General features: G+C 43.4%; 1 protein-coding gene across 2 annotated transcripts in view; it reads left to right on the top strand.

Moving 5' to 3' along the window:
- Positions 1 to 20,311, top strand: part of GCH1 (GTP cyclohydrolase 1) — an 82,627-nt gene that overhangs the window by 58,533 nt on the left and 3,783 nt on the right. The window contains exons 6-7 of one of the 2 annotated variants that reach the window (XM_042943288.1): positions 15,080 to 15,230; positions 17,976 to 18,248. In XM_042943288.1, the coding sequence (XP_042799222.1) occupies positions 15,080 to 15,230; positions 17,976 to 18,182 (358 nt within the window). In that variant the 3' untranslated portion in view covers positions 18,183 to 18,248. Of the gene's footprint in view, positions 1 to 15,079; positions 15,231 to 17,975; positions 18,249 to 20,311 lie in introns of those variants that run through there. The other variant, XM_042943289.1, reaches the window with a different exon arrangement.

The following is a 20,311-nucleotide window of genomic DNA, read 5'->3' as shown; positions in this document are numbered from 1 at the left end:
AAGGGACTGTCCTCAGGCAAATATAACATGGGGAGGTGCTGGGGTTAGAAACACAATCTATGATAAATCATTCCCTAATTAGCCTAGAGAAGTGAGTATACACGATGTATAGAAAATGCAATTTAATTGTAACCATGTAGTCCTGAACAATATAGATCTAGAAATCATATTGAGTATAAGAAAAACAGATCAAATTCTGAAAGATCCTCTACATGTCATTGAAAACAACTATATATGTATATATATGTATATGTGTGTGTGTATATATATATATATATATATATTTTTTTTTTTTTTTTTTACCCCAACAATTCTACTTTTGAGAATTTATCCTTTACATGTATTTGTGTATGTGTCAAAGTGTTTGTGTACAAGGTTTATTCATTTCAGCATTGTTTGTAACAAGAAAGTTCTTGCTTATAAGTCAGCTCTCAACCCAAAGTATGTGAAGTGATCATTTGAGGTTTGGATTGTGATTTTTAGAGTCCTTCCACCTGGAGGTGGATTAGATTTTTGATCCCTGTCCACCTTAATGTCTTGGTCTCACACTGAAGAAAGTTCTGGGATTAGGCAGGTAACTCAGGTGGTTCTTGTTGAGAACCTTTAAAATCGTAAGTTAACATCGCATTCTAAGAAAATAGCTCGTGGACCGGGAGTCCTGGCCTCCTTGATTTACTTTCAGTTTTAGAGGCTGGAACAGGGAAGTCTGGGGGCAGTGGTTCTTCAATAACATGTTCTGTAAGCAGATGAAGTGAGCAATGCAGACTTGTCCTCCTTACTCTTCTTACTCTTTTCCTTTAGGATTGAAAGCAAAGGGCCAAAACTCTTATGTAAAAGCCACATGAGGTATTGTGACATGGAAGGGGAGTGCAGACCTGAGTGCCTGTAATTCTGAACAGACTGTTTATTTTTTAAGCAACATCTGTGTTTCATAATCTGTTTTATAGATATGTAATTGCTCTGATAATTTACAGTGTACTGAGTTTGGGGAAGATCATTATTGGAGACCTAGAATTTCTGACAGTATTGGGACACAGAGTTCCCCCTCTTAGCTTTTAAAAACATGGAAGAAAACAAAAATATGGATGTGAGAAACGTAACCATGGAATGCTACTTGTCTCTGTGGTGAGAAATATTTACACAGTCATAAAGTAAACACTGATTACTGAGTTAACTAAAAGTTGTAAGATAACCTCTATCTTCATTTGTGACGACACAGTTTAGATAACATCTAACTTGAACAATCAAGAAAGAGCAATTAAGCACATTTTTTAGTTAAGTTACTACAAAGAGATACAGGTGAACCACTTTTAAGACGTTGTTTGTAAATGGGGAGGTGGGGTCAACTCTTGCTTAAATTGTAAACCTGTCGCTTTTTGACTTTTTAAAAAATCGTGTGCCTGTACTTCTTTTGTTCAAAGTTAAAAATATATATCTTTAAAATATATATATACATCTTTATCTACATATATGAAGCCAAGAGAAAAAAGGTAAGTATAGGGTCTGTAACGACTACTTGAAATATCTTTGAACGTTACAGCTGAAGTAAGTTTTGGGGGAAAAAAGGATAAAGATAAAGTATGTGAATTCTTGGATGAAATAAAGAAATCATTGCTTTCATCCGAATTTTTGCATCTTTATTTCTCTGTAATTCTCAGTCCTTTTGGTACGCTAGATCAGGGATTGCAAAACTTTTTCTGCAAAGTGACTGATAGGAAATATTTTAGACTTGGCAGATCATGGTGGTTTCTGTTGCAACTGCTGAACTTTGCCATTGTAGTGTGAAAGCTGCCATAAGGCAATATGTAAATGAACAGATATGGCTGTGTTCCAATTCATTTTTTTATTTTTTATTTTTAGAGAGAAAGAGAAAGAGAGCATGTGCACGTGCAAACCGGGGAGGGGCAGAGGGAGAGGGAGAGAGACAATCTCAAGCAAACTCCACACTCAGTGCAGAGCCCCACGCGGGGCTCCATCTTAAGACCATGAGACCATGACCTTAGCCAAAATTCAGAGTTGGATGCTTAACCAACTGAGCCATCCAGGAGCCCTGGCTATTTTCCAATTTAACTGTATTTATGGACACTGAAAACTGAATCTCATATAATTTTTATGTGTAATAAAACATTCTTTTTTTTGTTTTAATCATTAAAAAATATAAAAGCCAGGGGCTCCTAGGTGGCTCAGTCGGTTGAGTGTCTAACTTCAGCTCAGGTCATGATCTTGGGGTTCACGGGTTCGAGTCCGGTGTCAGCACAGAGCCTGGAGCCTGCTTCGGATTCTGTGTCTCTCTATATCTCTGTCCCTCCCCTACTCGTGCTCTTTACTCTCTCTCAAAAATAAATAAACATTTAAAAAAGTTTTTAAGTATAAAAAACATTTGTACCTCGTAGACTTTACAAAAGCAGGTGTGGACAGGATTTGGCTAGCAGGCTAGAATTTGCGGACCCCGGCTCTAGATCTAACACATTTGTGTGGTTCTCTCCCATGAACAGCAAGGAGCTGCAACCATATGGGCTGCAAAGAGGAATTTAACCTGAAGTAGGTGAGCGTCAGTTTCCCAGCATTTACAACTATGGAAATGATCCCATAGAAGGCTTTAAAATCCTCTTGGCCTCCTTTTCTCCTCTCCTTCTTCCCTATTCTCATTTATTTTTACTGTTTAGATTATAGAAACATCCCTGTGAATGAAGCTATATTTCAATGAGTACTTCATTGCTGGAAATTTCACTACCAGAGATAGAAATAATACAGGAAGGAGGCCATGGTATAGAAGCCTGGGTTCTTTGTTCCAGGAGAGCTGGTTTGGGGCACCCTAGCTCCAGAAGCTTCTGAGGGGTTGGGTATCAAGGAGGCTTCATGGATATCAGGCCCTATCTCTGCTCATGGGTTACCAGACCAGGTGGTTCCTGGGAGCAAGGTCCTGTGTGCCCTGACAAGGCTGCCCTGGAGACAGCACCACAGCCCCCTTCCTTGTCGCCTACAGTTGGTATTGATGAGGGAGACCCAGATCTTCTCATACATGACTGTTCCCTTTGGTTTAACCGTGTTGTGTATTGGAGTGCAAAGATGAGTAAGACTGCCCTGTCCTTAAGTCTAGTGAGAGATAATATGGAGAAATATGGGAAACACTTGGATAAAGAGCACTAATGTAGAGCCCACAATGGACAGGGGAGTAATGGAGAAAGAAGGTCAAAGAGGTGGACAGGGGCTAGGCCACAGAAGACCCTGCCTATATGCTTTGCCCAGGGCCTGATCCTGAAGCTCTGGAAAGCTAGTGGAAGGATTTTAAGCAGAGAAGTGTGGTTTGTAATCAGAGTTGGAGGACAGACAGCTTAGGGGGGCCACTGCATTAATTTAGGGGGGATAATGAAGCCCAATCTAGATCAGTGGCAGTGGAGTCTGAGAAAAGCAGACAGCAGAAGAATTTAAGAGGTAGAACCTGAACAGTTTGTTTGCAAATGACTGAAGACAATTAATGTGGGACAGTCCCCAGTTTGGGGCCTTGGGTGTCTGAGAATTACAGTAGTACTGATCACTGAGATTATAATAAGAGAAATGGGCATTTGGGGGTATTTGGGGTAGGGGAAGGGTGGGCAGTAGAGCCTTCAGTTAGTCATCATCATTGAGATCCCTGTGGGACACCCAAGTGCAAATGTCTAGAAATGAAAGTTTAAGAGTGAGGTCTGAGCGGGAGGCAGAGAGGTGAAAGTCAACTGCAGACCAGTGGCTGCTCAAGTTGTACCTGGAGCTGAGTCAGCCAAGAGAGAGCACAGTGAGGACACTGGAGAGATGTGAACTTTCCCAAAGACCATCCATAGTTAGACTCAGGGAACGATGAGAGATGGGTGTGCTCAATGTCCAGATGGGTTTTCCAGAAAGAGAGAATGTGAGGAAATCAAGGTAGATGTATGTAAAAGGTGAATGTATCTATGAGGATGTTTATCCTAGAATTGTTCATATTTAAAAGTTGAAATAACTTAAATATCCAGCAACAAGGACTAAATCATGGCATGACCATGTGATAGAATACCATGCAGCTGTTAAAGTATAAAAAATTTATATATAAAAAAAAACCACTGGTGACAGATACATCAAAATGAATAATAGAAAATACTATTTTAGTATTCATATATTATTTATTCAGTACTCACTTAAGTTTTCCTATTTGCCTTCTCTCTTTTCCAGATTGAACACAATAAACTTATATTATGTTGGTAGGTAGGCAAACCCACCAGGGTAAGCAGGACAACTGGAGAAGTGCCCATTGGATTCAGTATGTGGAAATCACTGCCAAAGCTGCCTAAAGAGTGAATGGGAAGAGAGGAAGTAGAAACTGCAAGTTTAGACTTAATTTTTTTTTTCTTTTTTCTGAGAGAGAGAGAGCATGGCATGTGAGTGAGTGGGGGAAGGGCAGAGGGAGAGAGAGAATCTTAAGCAGGCTCCATGCACCAGCATGGAACCCAACAAAGGGTTCCGTATCATGACTGTGTGATCACGACCTGACCAAAATTAAGAGTTGGCCGTTTAACTGACTGAGTCACCCAGGTGCCCCATAGATTTTTCTTTGAGGATGGCCATAAAGGGAAAGTGAGACAAAGGGAGTCATGTCTACTGTGGATGAGGAGCTGAGGGAATTACTTTCTCAGGTAGGGAGTCTTATTATTATTATTATTTCTTAAATTTACATCCAAGTTAGTTAGCATATGGTGCAACAATAATTTCAGGGGTAGATTCCTTAGTGACCCTTACCCATTTAGCCTATCCCCCCTTCCACAACCCCTCCAGTAACCTTCTATTTGTTCTCCATATTTTTGAGTCTCTTATGTTTTGTCCCCCTCCCTGTTTTTATATTCTTTTTGTTTCCCTTCCCTTGTGTTCATCTGTTCTGTGTCTTAAAGTCCCCATATGAGTGAAGTCATATGATATTTGTCTTTCTCTGACTGACTAATTTCACTTAGTATAACACCCTCTAGTTCCATCCACATAGTTGCAAATGGCAAGATTTCATCCTTTTTGATTGCCGAGTAATATCCCATTGTATATACATATACCACATTTTCTTTATCCATTCATCCATCGATGGACATTTGGGCTCTTTCCATACTTGGCTATTGATAGTGCTGCTATAAACATTGGGGTGCATGTGACTCTTTGAAATAGCATATCAGGTGGGGAGTCTTGATCGAGCCCCTATGTTAAAGAAAAGAATCAGTCTCTCAGGAGAGGTTGTAGGCTACAGGTCTGAAGGGGATTGTTGACGGGGCAGGGAAGGAGAAGAGAAGAAGGAAGAGGGGGCTAGAGCTTATTTATTTTAGGTATGACCTGTGGGCAAGATATAGGAAAGAGGATAGAAAGAATGCGGACAAAATCAATGATGTGTGGGTGTGGAGCGGGGACCAAGGATGTGCATTCTTGAGTGAGATGGCTTCCTGTCTGAGATCTGTGTTTAAATACTGTGGTGGGGGGTGGGGTGGGGCAGGGGCAGGGGTTGGGATACATGAAACAAGATCAGTGAGTCATTGACAAATGTTGAAGCTGGGTAATGAATAGAAGTTCACTATATGATTCTGCATACTTTTGTAAAATTGCCAAGATTAAATTCAAAAGGGCCCTATCCTTACTTGAAGATAACAGCTGAGTCTGACCTGCATTCTCCTACCTGAGACTGTTAACCCAACTGCTTCCTACTCCAGTATCCCAAACAGTAGAGGCTTCCTGCCTGCCTTGTTTCTTGTCCCAGCCCCTCTGGGGATGGGGCCCTGGGCAAGTCCATGCTGGATGGCAGTTTCTGCAGCAAGGATTCAGTGGCCAGACTAGTAACCTGGAAAAAAAAACCACAGAATCTTGAATGCAGAACCCCCAAGTAATCCTGGGTCAATAACATCAAAACATGCAATAAAAAGTAAGTTGGCCTGTGTATCCTCCAATCCCCCCTGGGTATTGTGTGGTCCAAAGGTTCTGTGGGCCAAGGGGTCTCTGCATTTGAATTCATGGTGGAACAATAATTGGGGAGAGAATTATCACGTTGTGCTTTGCTCAGGTGTCCCATTCCCAGCCCCAGGACCTGGGCATCACTCTGAAAGGCTTTCATCTTCTCATGTGATTATGGTACCCAGAATAAAAACTTTAGGCCTTTTTTCTTAAGATGGTGCTTTTAAAATTTTTGGCATATAATGGAAGTGCAGTAAATGCTAGGTCATCATCATCATCGTTCCTCGAATAGAACTTTCAAATATCATGTTTTAGGAGCTGATATGTTCTCAGAGTTTATTCCCTTCAAGTCACTCATTTTGTAGATAAAGACGCTAGCTCAAGTGACTTGTCCCAGGTCATACAGCTGTTAGTGGCAGGGTAGATGACAAACCTTTCTTCTTGAACATCCCATAGTGAGGATCTAAATCTGCTTGTAACCCTTTCAAAGCCTGGGCCCAAGCAGAGGGTAGTGTGGTAAAAGAAATACTGTCCAGAAGCCAAAGGCAACCCCAAAGCAGCTGAAGTCCATTGCTTAGCCTTCTTCAAAACTGTCAAGAGGATTCCTTTCCATAAACCACAGAAAAAAAAAATGACAAAACCTCTTGCCTTCATCTACAATATCCATCATGCCTTCAGCAGCCCCAGAACAATCCCCTCCATAATTCAAGCTCTTCCCCAACATTGCTCTCTCCCTCCCATTACCCGTTCCTCCAAAAGAAAGGATACTCCCTCTTTGGGAGGGGGGAGGCACAAGGGAAGTCACCTGACAATTGCAGGCTTGATTTTGGCAGGCTGGCAGAGGAGGCAAGGCTGTGGACAACCCCCATGATAATATCCTCAGAAAGGTAGCTGGGGGTGACAAGGTAGTGATGACAGGCAGGCCACGTATGCCAGAAGTGAGGCCTTTTTAACACACATTCAAGGAAATACATTGAATTGAGAGTTCTGAGACAGCAAAGAAAAGATGTGGAGAGAGCAAGACTATGGGAAACAGAGAAAGGGGTCAAGTAGAAATGCCTTTTCCATGTGCCAAGTCCATCTTCTCCCCACATGGCTTAGACGCCATGGGCATCTGGGTGCCCTGGGTGATGCCTTTGTACAGCCTCCTAGATCCTCTCCCAACAGCCTTAGTGTCAGAACTGCCAGAGATGAAGTTCTTCTATCCATGCATGTGTATGTCTTGGCTTCTTGGCTATGCTTCCTTCCCAAGTAAACTTCAGATCTGGGGAGGGTCATCCTGGCATCCTGGCTTACTCTCTTTGTTGAGCTGGGGTGTTTGGTGGCCAAGGAAGGATACATATCCAGGTCATCACCTGTGGCTACTCATGGTGGGCCCTTCCCTAGAAGGAGGTGCATCTGGATCTTGTGGAGGGTTGACTATGCCATGATGGGTGCAGGAGAGCCCCGAGGTCCATGGCGAGGGGACCTGAGCCAATCATTGCAGCTCTGTCCAGACTTTCCAGAGGATCTGGATCGAGAGGGAACCACAGGCCTATATTACTCTCTTTCTGTTTATGTGAAAGAAATATTAAGGACTGAACCATATCTACCTTCCTAGGATATATGGGCTTTCAAATAAATAGAGAAATAAAAATAAGGCCAACAAATTCTATAGATAAATGGGCAAAACACTTTTATGCAGTCTTATCATTAATTAAAATGAATCACCCTCACCCAAAACCTGCCATGTCTCATCAAGACTAATTACAGAATTCATCACTGCCATGAGTGAGTTTTCCTTCCATCCAGCAAGATGCTCACAATCACAAGTTACTATTCCTCATAGCAGGTGGGCAAGAGCAATGACTATCTCTTTGAGTTTTCAGCCAGCAATCAATATGGCATCTTACTGAGCTCATATTGTTAAGGAGTGGCCATGGTGGAGGTGGTGGAGTTGATAACAGCTAGTGGGGAGGCCTTCTGTGCCTGAGGTGCATACAGACTAAAGAGAAGATGAGGCTAAGTCATGTGTGGCCATCAGAGAATGGAGAAGTCTATCCCAAGGGCCTGTTGTATGGACTGTTCATTTCTTCATTCATTCAACAGACACTTAATGAATTTTGGGTATGTGCCAGGCATGGTTGTAGATACCAGGAATAGAGCAGAGAAGAAAACACATCCCCTATTTTTGTGGAGGGTGCATTCTATGGGAGTGGAGACAGCACAAAACGATAACATATGGCATGCAGTAATGATAAAATGTTGAGGCAGAGGAATGGACAGATTACTATTTAGGATAAGTGGTCCAGGAAGATCTTTTTTTTTTTTTTTTTTAAAGTGTTTATTTGTTTTTGAGAGAGAGAGAAAGAGCACACGAGCAGGGAAGGGGCAGAGGGGGAGGGAGAATCCCAAGCAGGCTCTGCACTGTCAGCACAGAGCCCAACGTGGGTCTCGATTCCACGAATTGTGAGATTATGACCTGAGCTGAAACCAAGAGTTGGCCAGTTAACCGACTGAGCCACTCAGGTGCCCCCAGGAAGATCTTTCTAATTGGCTGGCAATTGAACAGAGCAGAGAGAAGGTGAGAGCCAAGAGGATACCTGGGGGGAGAGACTCTGAGGGAGCAGTGAGCACCCAGGGCCCAGGTGGGAGTGCATGAAGGAGGAAGCAGTGTGTCTGCTGGGCAGGGAGTGCAGGAGAGTGGGGGCCAGTGGGTTTGGGTCTGAAGGGCTATGTGGGTCATTTAAGTCATTGGCTTTTACTGAGCCATTGTGGGGTGTTGAGAAAGGGCAGGATCTGACTTAGGTTTTACAGGAGCAGCTAGGTTAGTCTGGTAAGAATGGAGTAGGTGGGAAAAGCTGGGTGTAGCCAGTGGCTCATGATATCCAGGGAAGACAGCTGAGAGTGGCTTGGACCAGGGTGGTCATGGTAGGTTTTGAGAAGTGGAGGGATTATGGATGCATTTTCAAGTAGAGCTGACAAGATCTGCTGACAGATTGCTAGAGCTGACAAGATCTGCTGACAGATTGCATGTGGGGTGTGGGAGAAGGGAAGGAGGCAAGGATGACTCTAAGACCCAGCACGAGCAACTGGAAGAATGGAGTTACCACTGAGGCTCTAGAAAGGATACAGCCAAAGCGACGGTGACCAAAGGGCTGAGACACCAGTGGCTCATGGAAGCAAAGATAAAAATTGCAGTGTATTTATGGATGAATATGTCTACTTGTTGTAATGAGGAAGAGGTTGCAAATTGGTAGGCCCTGGGCTGAATCTGGCTGGTGGACATGTATGGTCTGGTTCTCACAGTTACTTAATAAGTAACTCAACTCAATTAGTTGATATTTAGAACCAATGGGCTTTTATATAAAAATATGGATTTCCTGCTTCTTTTAGGAAAGTGGAAGTTCTGGCAATCCAGGTGAGGGCTGGTTGGCCCTGGATGACAGCTAACCCCTTTGGCAGGGTGCCCCCCCCCCCCCATTCCCTATTATTTTATAGCTGCTTGCTACCCTCTCTCAATCCCGGTCTCCTCATTTGAAAATAGGAATAACAGTAGTACTTACCTCCTGGGGTTATTAGGAAAATTAACAGACATAACTCATGTAAAGCAACTAGAATACGTGGTTATCGACTAAGTATTCAAAAATGCTTGCTTTATTGTTGTTGGTATTATTATCTGTCTGGTCTTGCAGGGCTGTGAATTTGCAGCTCTTGCCAGGAGGATTTCAGAAAGCTGGAGGATGATTCTAACAGGGGTTGAGAGGTGAGTGAAGCTTCTCTTAATAAATAACGGCACCAAACCAGAAAGCAGGAGGGAAGGAGGCACAGCTCCGAGACACTTAGAAAATTGTGTCCGCCTGAGCGCTATCAGCCCCACAGATCAGGGTTCATTTCTCTTCTTCCGCAGAGCTCGGCATAGTGGCCTGGATCACCCAGTGACTCATCTAATAGCCCAGTGAGTTTGCCCAGCTTGCAGCATCACAAATTACATTTGCAGCCTCCTTATCAGGCAAGCTAGGAAATTAAACCTAAACGGCTATGGTGTTGCTAAGTAATATGGCTGCATACACAGACACCCGAGGCTGAGACCATCACAGCCCCATTCAAGCATCATTTCCCACTGTGGCTAATAAGGTTTGAGACCTTCAGAGAAACTGTTATTTTTTTAAGGTCAGAAAATGAGGTTACTTGGTTATAAGCAAAAGAGAGAATTTCCCTTCTAGATGCTATGTGTGTGCATGTGTGTGTGTATGTGTGTGTGTATGAGTGTATGTGTGTTTGTATATGGGTCCCTGTTGGAAATCTATAGTCTTGTGGCTAGTGAAAGTGAGGGGCAGGAAGCCAGTTTGCCTTCCTGAACCCCTCTTCCCTGGGCCATCTTTGTCCATTTTAGGGTTTGGCTCCTCATGGACCCACCAAGTGTAAAGCTTGAGGGCATAAATCCAGGGAATGAGGCAATAGTTCCGTGGCCCCCTTAGTTCACACGGGTAAGGATTTAGCATGTGTATCATCACCCCAGTGTGGCTCTTCTGTAACTTAGTATCTCTGCTGGGTGGTGAAGTGTGGTCAGGGGGTTGAGGCATCTGGATCCCATGAGCCCTCTACAAGCTCCCTCTCTAAAAGGAGTCCCTCCATCTTCTCTGATCTGGGCTCCTGGGAAGGGGTGAGAGAGTAAATTCCTATCTAATTAGTATCTTCAATCACATTGTCTTCACAATGCTGCGGATTATTTTTCAAGACTCATTCAGGTTGTGTGAGCCTCACATATTTCTGGTTGGTGAGAAGAGGGTAGAGCTTATAGGCCACTGGAGGGAGATGCCTGCTGTCCAGTGGGTGTGTTTGACTTGTGCGGGTCTGAGGTAAGATCTGAGTTCCATCCTCTGGTAGCTCTTGATAATCTGATCTAGCCAGTCCTGATCCTCACTAAGCAGAAGAAGGTGGAGAATTTCTTCTGGCATTTGTTGTGTGGTATGAGACATGGCTGTGCCCAGATGGGACAAAGACTTTCAGATAAGAGATGTCTCCAAATCAAACTTTCCATATTCCCTTCTTTCCATTTTTTTGATAGGCATGGGCCCATTTCCCTGGGAAAGAGCTGTGCTCTGTTAGAATGAGACTAATCTGTGGGACTACCCCAGCTGGCCATTGGGACATCCCTGTCCACTTCCACGTGAGTGATATGTGACCTCACCTTTATATATCACTCAGGAAACACTTGAACAAGCAGGGGTCATATTTCAGTCCAGTCTTTGGTTTTAACAACTAGTCAGGTGTAGATAATGATATTTAATCATTAAACCACCAACATATCTCATTTTGTAGTGCTTTGCAAACCTTGTGTGGCTGTGAGCTATGATTTGTTTTCATGTGAATGTGACATGGTGCTTGGGTCTTATTGGTTAATTTTCATATAAGTCTATTTTTGCCAAATGTTTTCACTACTAATTTGTTGCATAGTAAGTTAAATCAAGAGCTGTATGATTTGTGTCCCCTTTAACACTATTTCTATTTGAAGGCCATATTTAAACAGTGCCCCTTTCTCTGGAGGGCTGTCACTTGGTCCAGTAGATGTGTTTCTTTGGATCGTTCTTTTATGACTTGTATTGGTCCTGCTGCCAGAAAGACTTCCAGAGAGTGAGCTGGCCCCATGCTGAGTGCCTCTATAGCTCTGCTTACCTTCCTCTGGATGACCAGTGAGTTGCTAAGCACATGCGTCTGCATGGCTATGTACTTGCCCATTTCTGAGGCCTTCAACTCTATCTGAATTCTCTGAGCTGGTATACAATCTGGATTAGGTTTCCCAGGGGAAGGGAGACCACTGCCTCCACTGGCAGGTTCCTAGCACAGGACAAGAACAACCTCAGGACATCCTGATTCTCCAAGGACCTCAGAAGGCACCACTCCCACCTAGGAGAGTGACACGTTGGTGCAGCAGCCTTGTGTTTTGGGGACAGTCCCACCTCATTCAGAATTGCTTCTATCTCCACCACTGTTGAAACATCCTGGCTAAGTCTAGGGTCCCCACTTTTTCTTCCTTTCCTTCAAAGTGAAGACTGGTCAGCACCTTAGAGATGATGATGCATCTTTAAAGTGATAGCCTTTTACAAAATTCTGATGATGGGGTGCCTGAGTGGCTCAGTCAGTTGAGTGTCCGACTCTTGATTTCAGCTCAGTTCATGATCCTGGGGACGTGGAATCGAGCCCCATGTCAGGCTCTGCACTGAGCATGGAGACTGCTTAAGATTCTCTTTCTTAGTAGGAAACATGGTGCTTTTTGCTACATTTGGTTAAGAGTGAATGAATATGCATCTCCTCTCTATCCACAATTTCATGTGCTCCTGCTGACTGATTTATCAAGGCAGTTGGTCAGGGGTGAAATACCAAAGGCCCTCCAAGCCTCAGTTTAGCAAGGAATGTAATATTGAAAACTTTTATGAGGAATTCTTTCTAAATCCTTTGAAACCAAATTCCTAATTCCACCTTTCTAGATTTTATATATTAATTTTTCTGACTTCAATAAATTGTTAACTATCTTCAAATTTTTAATAAACTTATGTGTCTTTTTTTTAAAAAAAGTGCTTGTGCACTCTCTAAAATAAAAAAAATTATAAAATTCTGATGGTTTATTGCAGATTCATGGTGGAAAATGAAAATACAGAACAGCACCATCAAAAAAATTAAAAACCACTCATAACCCATCATTAACCCACAGAATACCACTACTAACCTTCTGAAACATCTAGTTCCGGATTTTGTCTATTCACGTACATATATACACACATTTACATATGTATATAATGTATATATTTAAAAATGGGATCATAATATTTTGCTACCTGCTTTTCTCATTAACACTGTATTGGCATTCCCATGCCATTAAAGTATTCTACATCATCATTTTGATTGCCTGTCATTTTTTATATGGATACATTCTGGTTTATTCAGCCTGTTCCCTATTATGGACATTAAATGTCCAGTCCTTTTTTTTGTCGTTATAATCATTGACGTAAGGGACATCCTTGAGGTATGTCAAAGGTTAGCACATTTTTAAAAGACTTTGATATTGCCAAACTATTTTCCTGAAAGGGTATACATATTACTGACCAGCTGTGTATAGATGCCTTTTATTGCAATTTAAAACATATTTGCCAATTTAATAGGTGAAAAATGAGCATCTCCTTGTTAATTTTAATATCGTGGAATGTGCGAGGTTAAACATTCTCCCTGCCATTAATTGGCTGGCGGGGATATTTCGTGCTCCCCTGCTTCTAGATGATGGAGTTTAAAACTGTTGTTAGTTACCACTTAGGAAGATAAAATTGGGGCATGCTGCCAGGGAGCTGAGGGTAGTTAAAGTGGTCGCTATTAGACTTCAGAGCCTAAAACCAATCTTCCTAAGTGTGTTTTCAATCATCCCTGAGTGGGTCTTCTAATCTGAGGGTATCTTCTCCTCCAGGCCTCCTGTAGGTCAGAACCTGACAGAGCATGACGTGGAACACAAGAGGCATGGGGAGGCGTCTTGATATAGACAGGGTGCGTGGCTCACTAATGGATTGATATCCTATACCTCCAGTCATTCCCCTTTTTCTTCCCCTCATTCACGCAGATAATCACATATTGAATATCTTTCATTTTGCTTTATGGTGTCTATTTCCTTATATGATGGAGTAACTCGAGTGTTTGATGTCATTGTTGTTATTTTGTGTCTGCCCAGGAGGTAGTTGAGAACCAGCTGTGTATGAATACCAGGCTTCTACTGTTTCTAGGTATGCAAACTCACAGGGCTAGGTGAGGAGAGAGGTCACAGCAGGGGAGCCGGATTTGGGAGGCGCGTTAAAGGCAGAGGGTACACTCTGGATCAGATCTGTAATCTGTAATAATGCAACATGTTGAGAGGACCAGCAATCCTGGGGTGGCATGGCTGGGCTTTGAGGACATATTGATGTACCATGCTCCTTTCATGATACAAAAATGACTTTCATGCAATTCATTCTTGTGTGAAGGTCCATGGTGGATCTAGAAGACAAAATCATGAGGTATTTTGCCAGTTTCAATAACCAAGTTTTTGGGGAGAAAACAAATGGCTGGAGTGGGGGGGGGTGGTGAAAGCCTGGAAGGCGGTGAAATCTGAGGGGATGCTGGCTTCCCTCCAGCTGAAGCAGGCTCTTGTGAAGGCTGGGCTAGAATGGCCTGTCCATCATCGCAAACTGGCGGGTGTTCCCAGAAGAGCCGCTGAGGTGTGAGAGAAACTGCCTTGTTACCAGGAATGTGGGAAAGAGTGGAGGTTTTATGTATAATTTCCTTTTCTCAGAATCCAAAATAGTCATAAATAAGCCCAAAGAGGCAACAGGCAGGAGAATGAAACATGAATGCCTATCATTTCTGAGGAGCTAGAAACTGAGAAGAATTCAAATAGATCTTTCACTGTGGATTTGGACTCCGAAGTAACTTGGCCAAAGCTAAATGTAGTCAGTTTACAAAAAGGGCTCTGCAAGGTGACATAATGCCACAGAGATGAAGATTTTCACAGTGGAAAAAACAGGTTTGGCACAGACAAGCTCTAAACTCTTTGGAAATCATAATCCTGTACTCTCCACAGATCCTTGAGAGTTAAAGGCTAAGACTGTTAGAACATCATGACAGGGTTTTACATCAGTCCTCCTTGCTGTGAAAGGACTTGGGTCTTTTGGTGTTGAATGCACAGAGGAGAGGATTTCGGAGGGCTGGTGGCACAACAGTTGGCTGCCTTGAAGAGAACTGCCTCTTGGAAGAATCTAGAGGCATTTGGTTGAACTTAGTGGTGTGCCAGCATTTATTATTAATCACACTGAAACTGCTTTTTCTTTGTCTTGTATTTTCTTGTAAATCTGACTTGATCTTCATAATATAAGATATTTTCCAGAGCTTTATTGAATTTCAATTTTTTAGTCAGGATTTGAACAACTGCTGAGGCTCATGGGAGGGGCAGTTTTATAACATACATGGAGAGGAAGGAGGAATGTGTGTTTTATAAGCCAAGGTAGCATGTGTTTAAGGGGTCAGGCATGGACCCTCAGGCCTGATAGGGGCGCTGTGGAACAGTGGTGGGCAGAGTAAAAATCATAGAGTCATGCCACAGTATAGTAGTCCTCCTTATCTGTGGTTATGCTTCCTGTGATTTCAGGTACCCACTGGTCAACCAAGGTCTGGAAGCAGATTGTCAGAAGGTCACTAGTAGCCTAACACTACGTCACAACACCTGCGTCATTCACCTTATTTCATCTCTTCATGGAAGCATTTTATCATCTCATGTCATCACAAGAGGAGGAAGAAGGGTGAGTACAGCACTCCTTTCGCAGTACAAAAATGGACTTTCATGCAATTCATTTCAGTCAGAAGTTCCAGGGATGGATTTGGAAGACAAAAATCATAAGATATTCTGAGAGAGGTCACATTCATGTAACTTTTATTGCAGCCTATTGTTATAATTCTATTTTGTTATTAGTTGTTGTGACTCTTACTATGTGACTCTTACTATGCCTAACTTATAAATTAAATTTTATCATAGGTATGTATGTACAAGAAAAAAAACCATAGTATCTATAGGGATTGGTACTATATGTACTTCTAGTCATTCCCTGGGGGGCCTTGGAACATGTCCCTCATGGATAAGAGGGGGGGCCACTATAGGTGCCATTGGACGCTTAGCTCCCACTCCACCTGGAGATGTCAAGGCCTTGTTTTCTGTCCCAGGGTCTGTGTGTAACTGGGATGGGAGACCCTTTTACTTGAGAGCTATTATCTTTGCTGCATGATTAGACTCTCCTGACCTTAGTTCTCACTTGTAAAATGAAGTAATAATAGTATCCATCTCAAGGAATTGTGTGATTAACTGAGTTAATACCTTTAAAAAAGAAAGAGCACTTAGAGCACAGAGTGAACAAGCCATGCATGTTAACTATTATGATGACGGTAATAGTAATGACCATCCCTATTGGATATCACAGATGGAGGCAGCCTAGGGTGGTTACATGATGTCGCTGTCTCCTGGCAAGGATCCAATGAATCCCCGCTTTACACCTCCATGGCTTTGCTGAGGACATGGTGAAGGGTGTGAGGACTGTTGTTCTATCTACTTCTGGAAGGGGCTGATGGAGAAATAACCAGGCCTGTGAGTTTATACAACAGTGGGTCAAAGTGTAAAACTTGACCTTGAGAATTTCATTAATCTCTTCAATTATATTGAAGGCAGCAGAGAAGTCACTTCTCACTCGGGTCCCCAAGAATTAAAAGAGTGAATGCTGTCCTCTAACTCTTGGCCTTGCCACTTACCAGCTGTGTCAACTTGGGCCGGTTACTTAACCTCTCTGAACTGCAGTTTCTTCATTTGTAAAATGGGAAGACTATAGCATTGTTGGAATTACTGAATCAGATGATATCTGTAGAGTTAATAGCAAATTAAGTTCTTGGATCCAGGCGACAGCTCAATAGAAGCCTGTTATCATGCCTATTATTATTTTTATTATAAATGCTTATAATTACAAGCTACCCTTACAGTTTTCAATTTACAACGCAGGGAACAGGTTACTTTCACAGCAGGGCTTGTCCTGTGACGATCTTCTCCATCACCTTAGAAGATGTTCACATTCATAGGAATTCCCTCACCTGGGCTGGGCCTGACCCTCAGAACTCTGTGGTTGTCTATGTGAAGATGGGCATTATCCATGGGAAGATTTCCATGCAAAAGCGTCCTGGTTGCACAAGGGTTGGGTCCAAGTCATCCTGCCTCTGAGAGTGTCTACAGCCCCAGGGAATGGGTCATGGCTCCTACTGGATGATTAGGACTTTTGAGGACTTTTGAGGACTTTTGAGGTGTCCAGACTCAAACCCTCCTCACCACTGACTCTTTCCACTGGGCAAATTCCTAGGAGTAGACTGGCAGGATTACATGGTGTTCGTTTAACTTTTTTTTTTTTTTTTTTTTTTTTTTTTTTTTTTAAGAGAGAGAGAGAGTGCATGAGCTGGGAAGAAGGGCAGAGGGAGGGAGAGAATCTCAATCCTACATGGGGCTCAATCCTATGACCCTGGGATTATAACCTGAGCCAAAATCAAAACTCAACTGACTGAGCCACCCAGGCACCCCTGTTCAATGTTAAAAAAAACTGCCAACTGTTGTCCAACATGATTGTACCATTTTATATCCCCTCCAGTTCTAACTGTATCATCTCTCCAGCCTCATTTTCCATTCTTCCCCTTACAGCAAAGTCAGTGCTTTCCAAACTTCAAGAAAAAAATCTATCTATCTATCTATCTATCTATCTATCTATCTATTTTAACTTTAACATTTATTTATTTCAGAGAAAGAGAGAGGGGGAGAGACAGCATGAGCAGGGGAGGGGCAGAGAGAGAGGGAGACACAGAATCTGAAGCAGACTCAAACTCATGACCTGAGCTGAAGTCAGATGCTCAACCAACTGAGCCACCCAGGCACTCCATATATATATATATACACATATATATATATACATATATATATATATATATAATGTATATATATATATACACGTATATATATATGTATATATATATATATATTATTATTATTTTTTTTTTAAGAAGCAGAACTTTAAAAATAATGAAGGCCATACCTAGACACCCAGTAAATAAAGCAGAGGGAGATAGATGCTTTGGCTGAAGGGTTGGGGGAAGTGCATGGAGCCTGAAGCTGTGAGGCACCTCTGCCCACCCTGGGGCTGAGGGCAACACAGAGTGAAGACCCCTTCTAGGTCACAAGCATGAGTTAAGTTCAGTTGGATTTAACTTTCAGTTGAATTCTGGGCCTGTCAGAGAAGCCATGATATTGTCCTGGCTTGGGCTGCCAACATCTCTGCTAGCCATGCTAAAAGCCTTCCGTGGGGGTCATCCAAGCTGGGGGCAGAGGGCGAGCCCCTAAGAGGAGGACCAAATGCAGCAGACTTGCTATGGGGATGATGTTTCTTATGGGACGGAAAAGATTTTCAGGATATGAATGCTACTTTTCCACCACCGTGGTGTGTCAGTCAAACTTACTCCGTCTGCAGGACAAATATCAGAAGCTGTGGGACTCCAGATACCAGGGACAAAGGAACAAATTGGGAACATTGTGCACAAAAAAGATTTTAATAAAGATTGAACTGGCTCCTCGAGTAGATTCTGCCACTCTTCTTATTGTGATCTTGACAGTGATGCAGGGCGGGAATGAAAAGGCTGAGCCTGAGGCGATTCATATTCCTGGCACTGACAGGTGAATGTAGCCTAAATCGTGGCTGACAACAGAGGGGCCTTTGCAAGGGTGCTTGAGGGACACCCTCTCTTCCCGCCAAGATCTCCCCTCTCTGCCCTCACCACCCAGCCCCACCTGGCTCAGGGCTCCAACGCTGAGGCCTCAGTGTGCATGGGGAGCTTGACGAAAGCAGATACCTGGGCTCTTAACCTTCACTCAGCACCCCTTGGGTAGGGACCTGAGGAGCTGTGTTTTCACCAAGCCCTCCACATGTGTCTTCTTCCTCCACCTTTCACCTTTTATTGTGGAAACGTTGAAACATGTACAAAAGTAGTTAGAATAATATCACAACCCCCTGAGTATTTACAGCCCAGCTCCAACAGGTACCAATACGGACAATCTTGTGTCATCTCTAACCGTTCCCTTCTTTTCTTCTTGTATTAATTTTGAGTCAAATCCCAGACATCACATTATTTCATCCATAGACAGATCAGTATGTATGGCTAAGAGATCAGGGCTTTTTTTTTTTTTAAAGACATATCCACAGTATCAAATCTCACCCAACAAAGGAGCAGTAATTTCTGGGTGTTTCTTATACAAAGTCAAGTGAAAGGACCACAGTCCTAAGTGCTCTTGTCCAATTGGAAAGTCACCTCCTCAGCTAGCAGGAGCCACCCTGACACGTGCTGGAGGAGGATGTGCATTTTTTTTTTTTAATATTAGTTATCTTTAACTTTTATTTATTTATTTTTTTAACGTTTATTTATTTTTGAGACAGAGAGAGACAGAGCATGAACGGGGGAGGGTCAGAGACAGGGAGACACAGAATCCGAAACAGGCTCCAGGCTCTGAGCTGTCAGCACAGAGCCCGACGCGGGGCTCAAACTCACAAACCGCGAGATCATGACCTGAGCCGAAGTCAGATGCTTAACCGACTGAGCCACCCAGGCGCCCCAGATGTGCATTTTTTTTAAAGTTTATTTATTCAGAGAGAGAGAGAGAGAGAATGCAGGAAGGGCAGAGAGAGAGGGAATGAGAGAATTCCAAGCAGACTCTGCACTGTCAATGTGGATCCCCATGTGGGGCTCAAACTCATGAACTGTGAGGTCACAACCTGATCTGAATCCAAGAGTTAGTAGCTTAACCAACTGAACCATCTAGGTGCCCCCCGGGATGTGCCTTTTTAAAGCTTGCAGGAGCGCTACTTCTGGAAATCTACACTTAAAAGAGAAAAATAGCACAAAGTCACGCTGATTACTTGCACTGCAAAAGTGTCCCTGACTCTCAGGCCTAGGAATCTGGGAGTCTTGTAGTAGAAGCCTTCTATTTATTTTTCAGACAAATTCTGTATTCTAACCTAAAGGGCAGAAGGACAGCCGTTGAGTTTCCTAGGGATAGTCAGTCTCTGGGGCTACTAGTATGATGTCACTCTGTGGGTTCTCTGAAATGACCCTAGTTTTCAAACGTCTGGTTAGGAAACCTGGGCTTGATTCCTATATGGCTCTCCAGTTTATGTGTTGTGTAGTTTTCTTATGTGCATTATAGACGATGGCCTTTGCCCCAGTGAGGTCACAGGGGTGTTTGCCTGACAGTAGATACCGTGGCTGGTATACGTACCTGCTGGAGTCCAGGGAGGGTGTGATGATGCTGGTCATGTGCTCTCCTACCTGGTTGTGCTCACTGCCCCTCCGCCCCCGGAGCCCACCCACAGCTTTGCAGGCCCACCTTCACTCCTGGATCTCTAGTCACGGTTTCTGTCAGGAGCTCAGCAGGAGCCAACTGCACTTACCTGATGCCCAGAGTCCCCAAAGCTGGTGAGCAGAGCAGGCCCTGTTGGGACACCTGCCTTACTTGCTCCCCTTCAGGAGCCCTTTGCACTGCATGGTGTGAATCTCCCTGGCCGACTGTCTTGTCTCTTCCTGGTAAGAGCACAATTGCCCATACATGGAGACCTCAGACGTAAGACTGGTTTGGCCTTGGCTAACCAGGTGTCCCTCGATTCCAGGGAGGGGCAGGGAACGAGGAAAGGGAACTTTGCCAGTGGAGGAGGCTGCATGAGGAGACAGCGAGATGCCAGGGTCTTCTCATGCTGTCTCTCCTCAGAGGCAAATAGTGTTCAGTCGTAAGCAACCAGGAAGATGAGTTCACCCGTGT

This window comes from Panthera leo, chromosome B3 (genome assembly GCF_018350215.1).
Source record: "Panthera leo isolate Ple1 chromosome B3, P.leo_Ple1_pat1.1, whole genome shotgun sequence".
Taxonomy (NCBI): domain Eukaryota; kingdom Metazoa; phylum Chordata; class Mammalia; order Carnivora; family Felidae; genus Panthera; species Panthera leo.
Note: the sequence above shows the minus strand (reverse complement) of the source record. Positions and strands in the feature narration are given on the sequence as shown.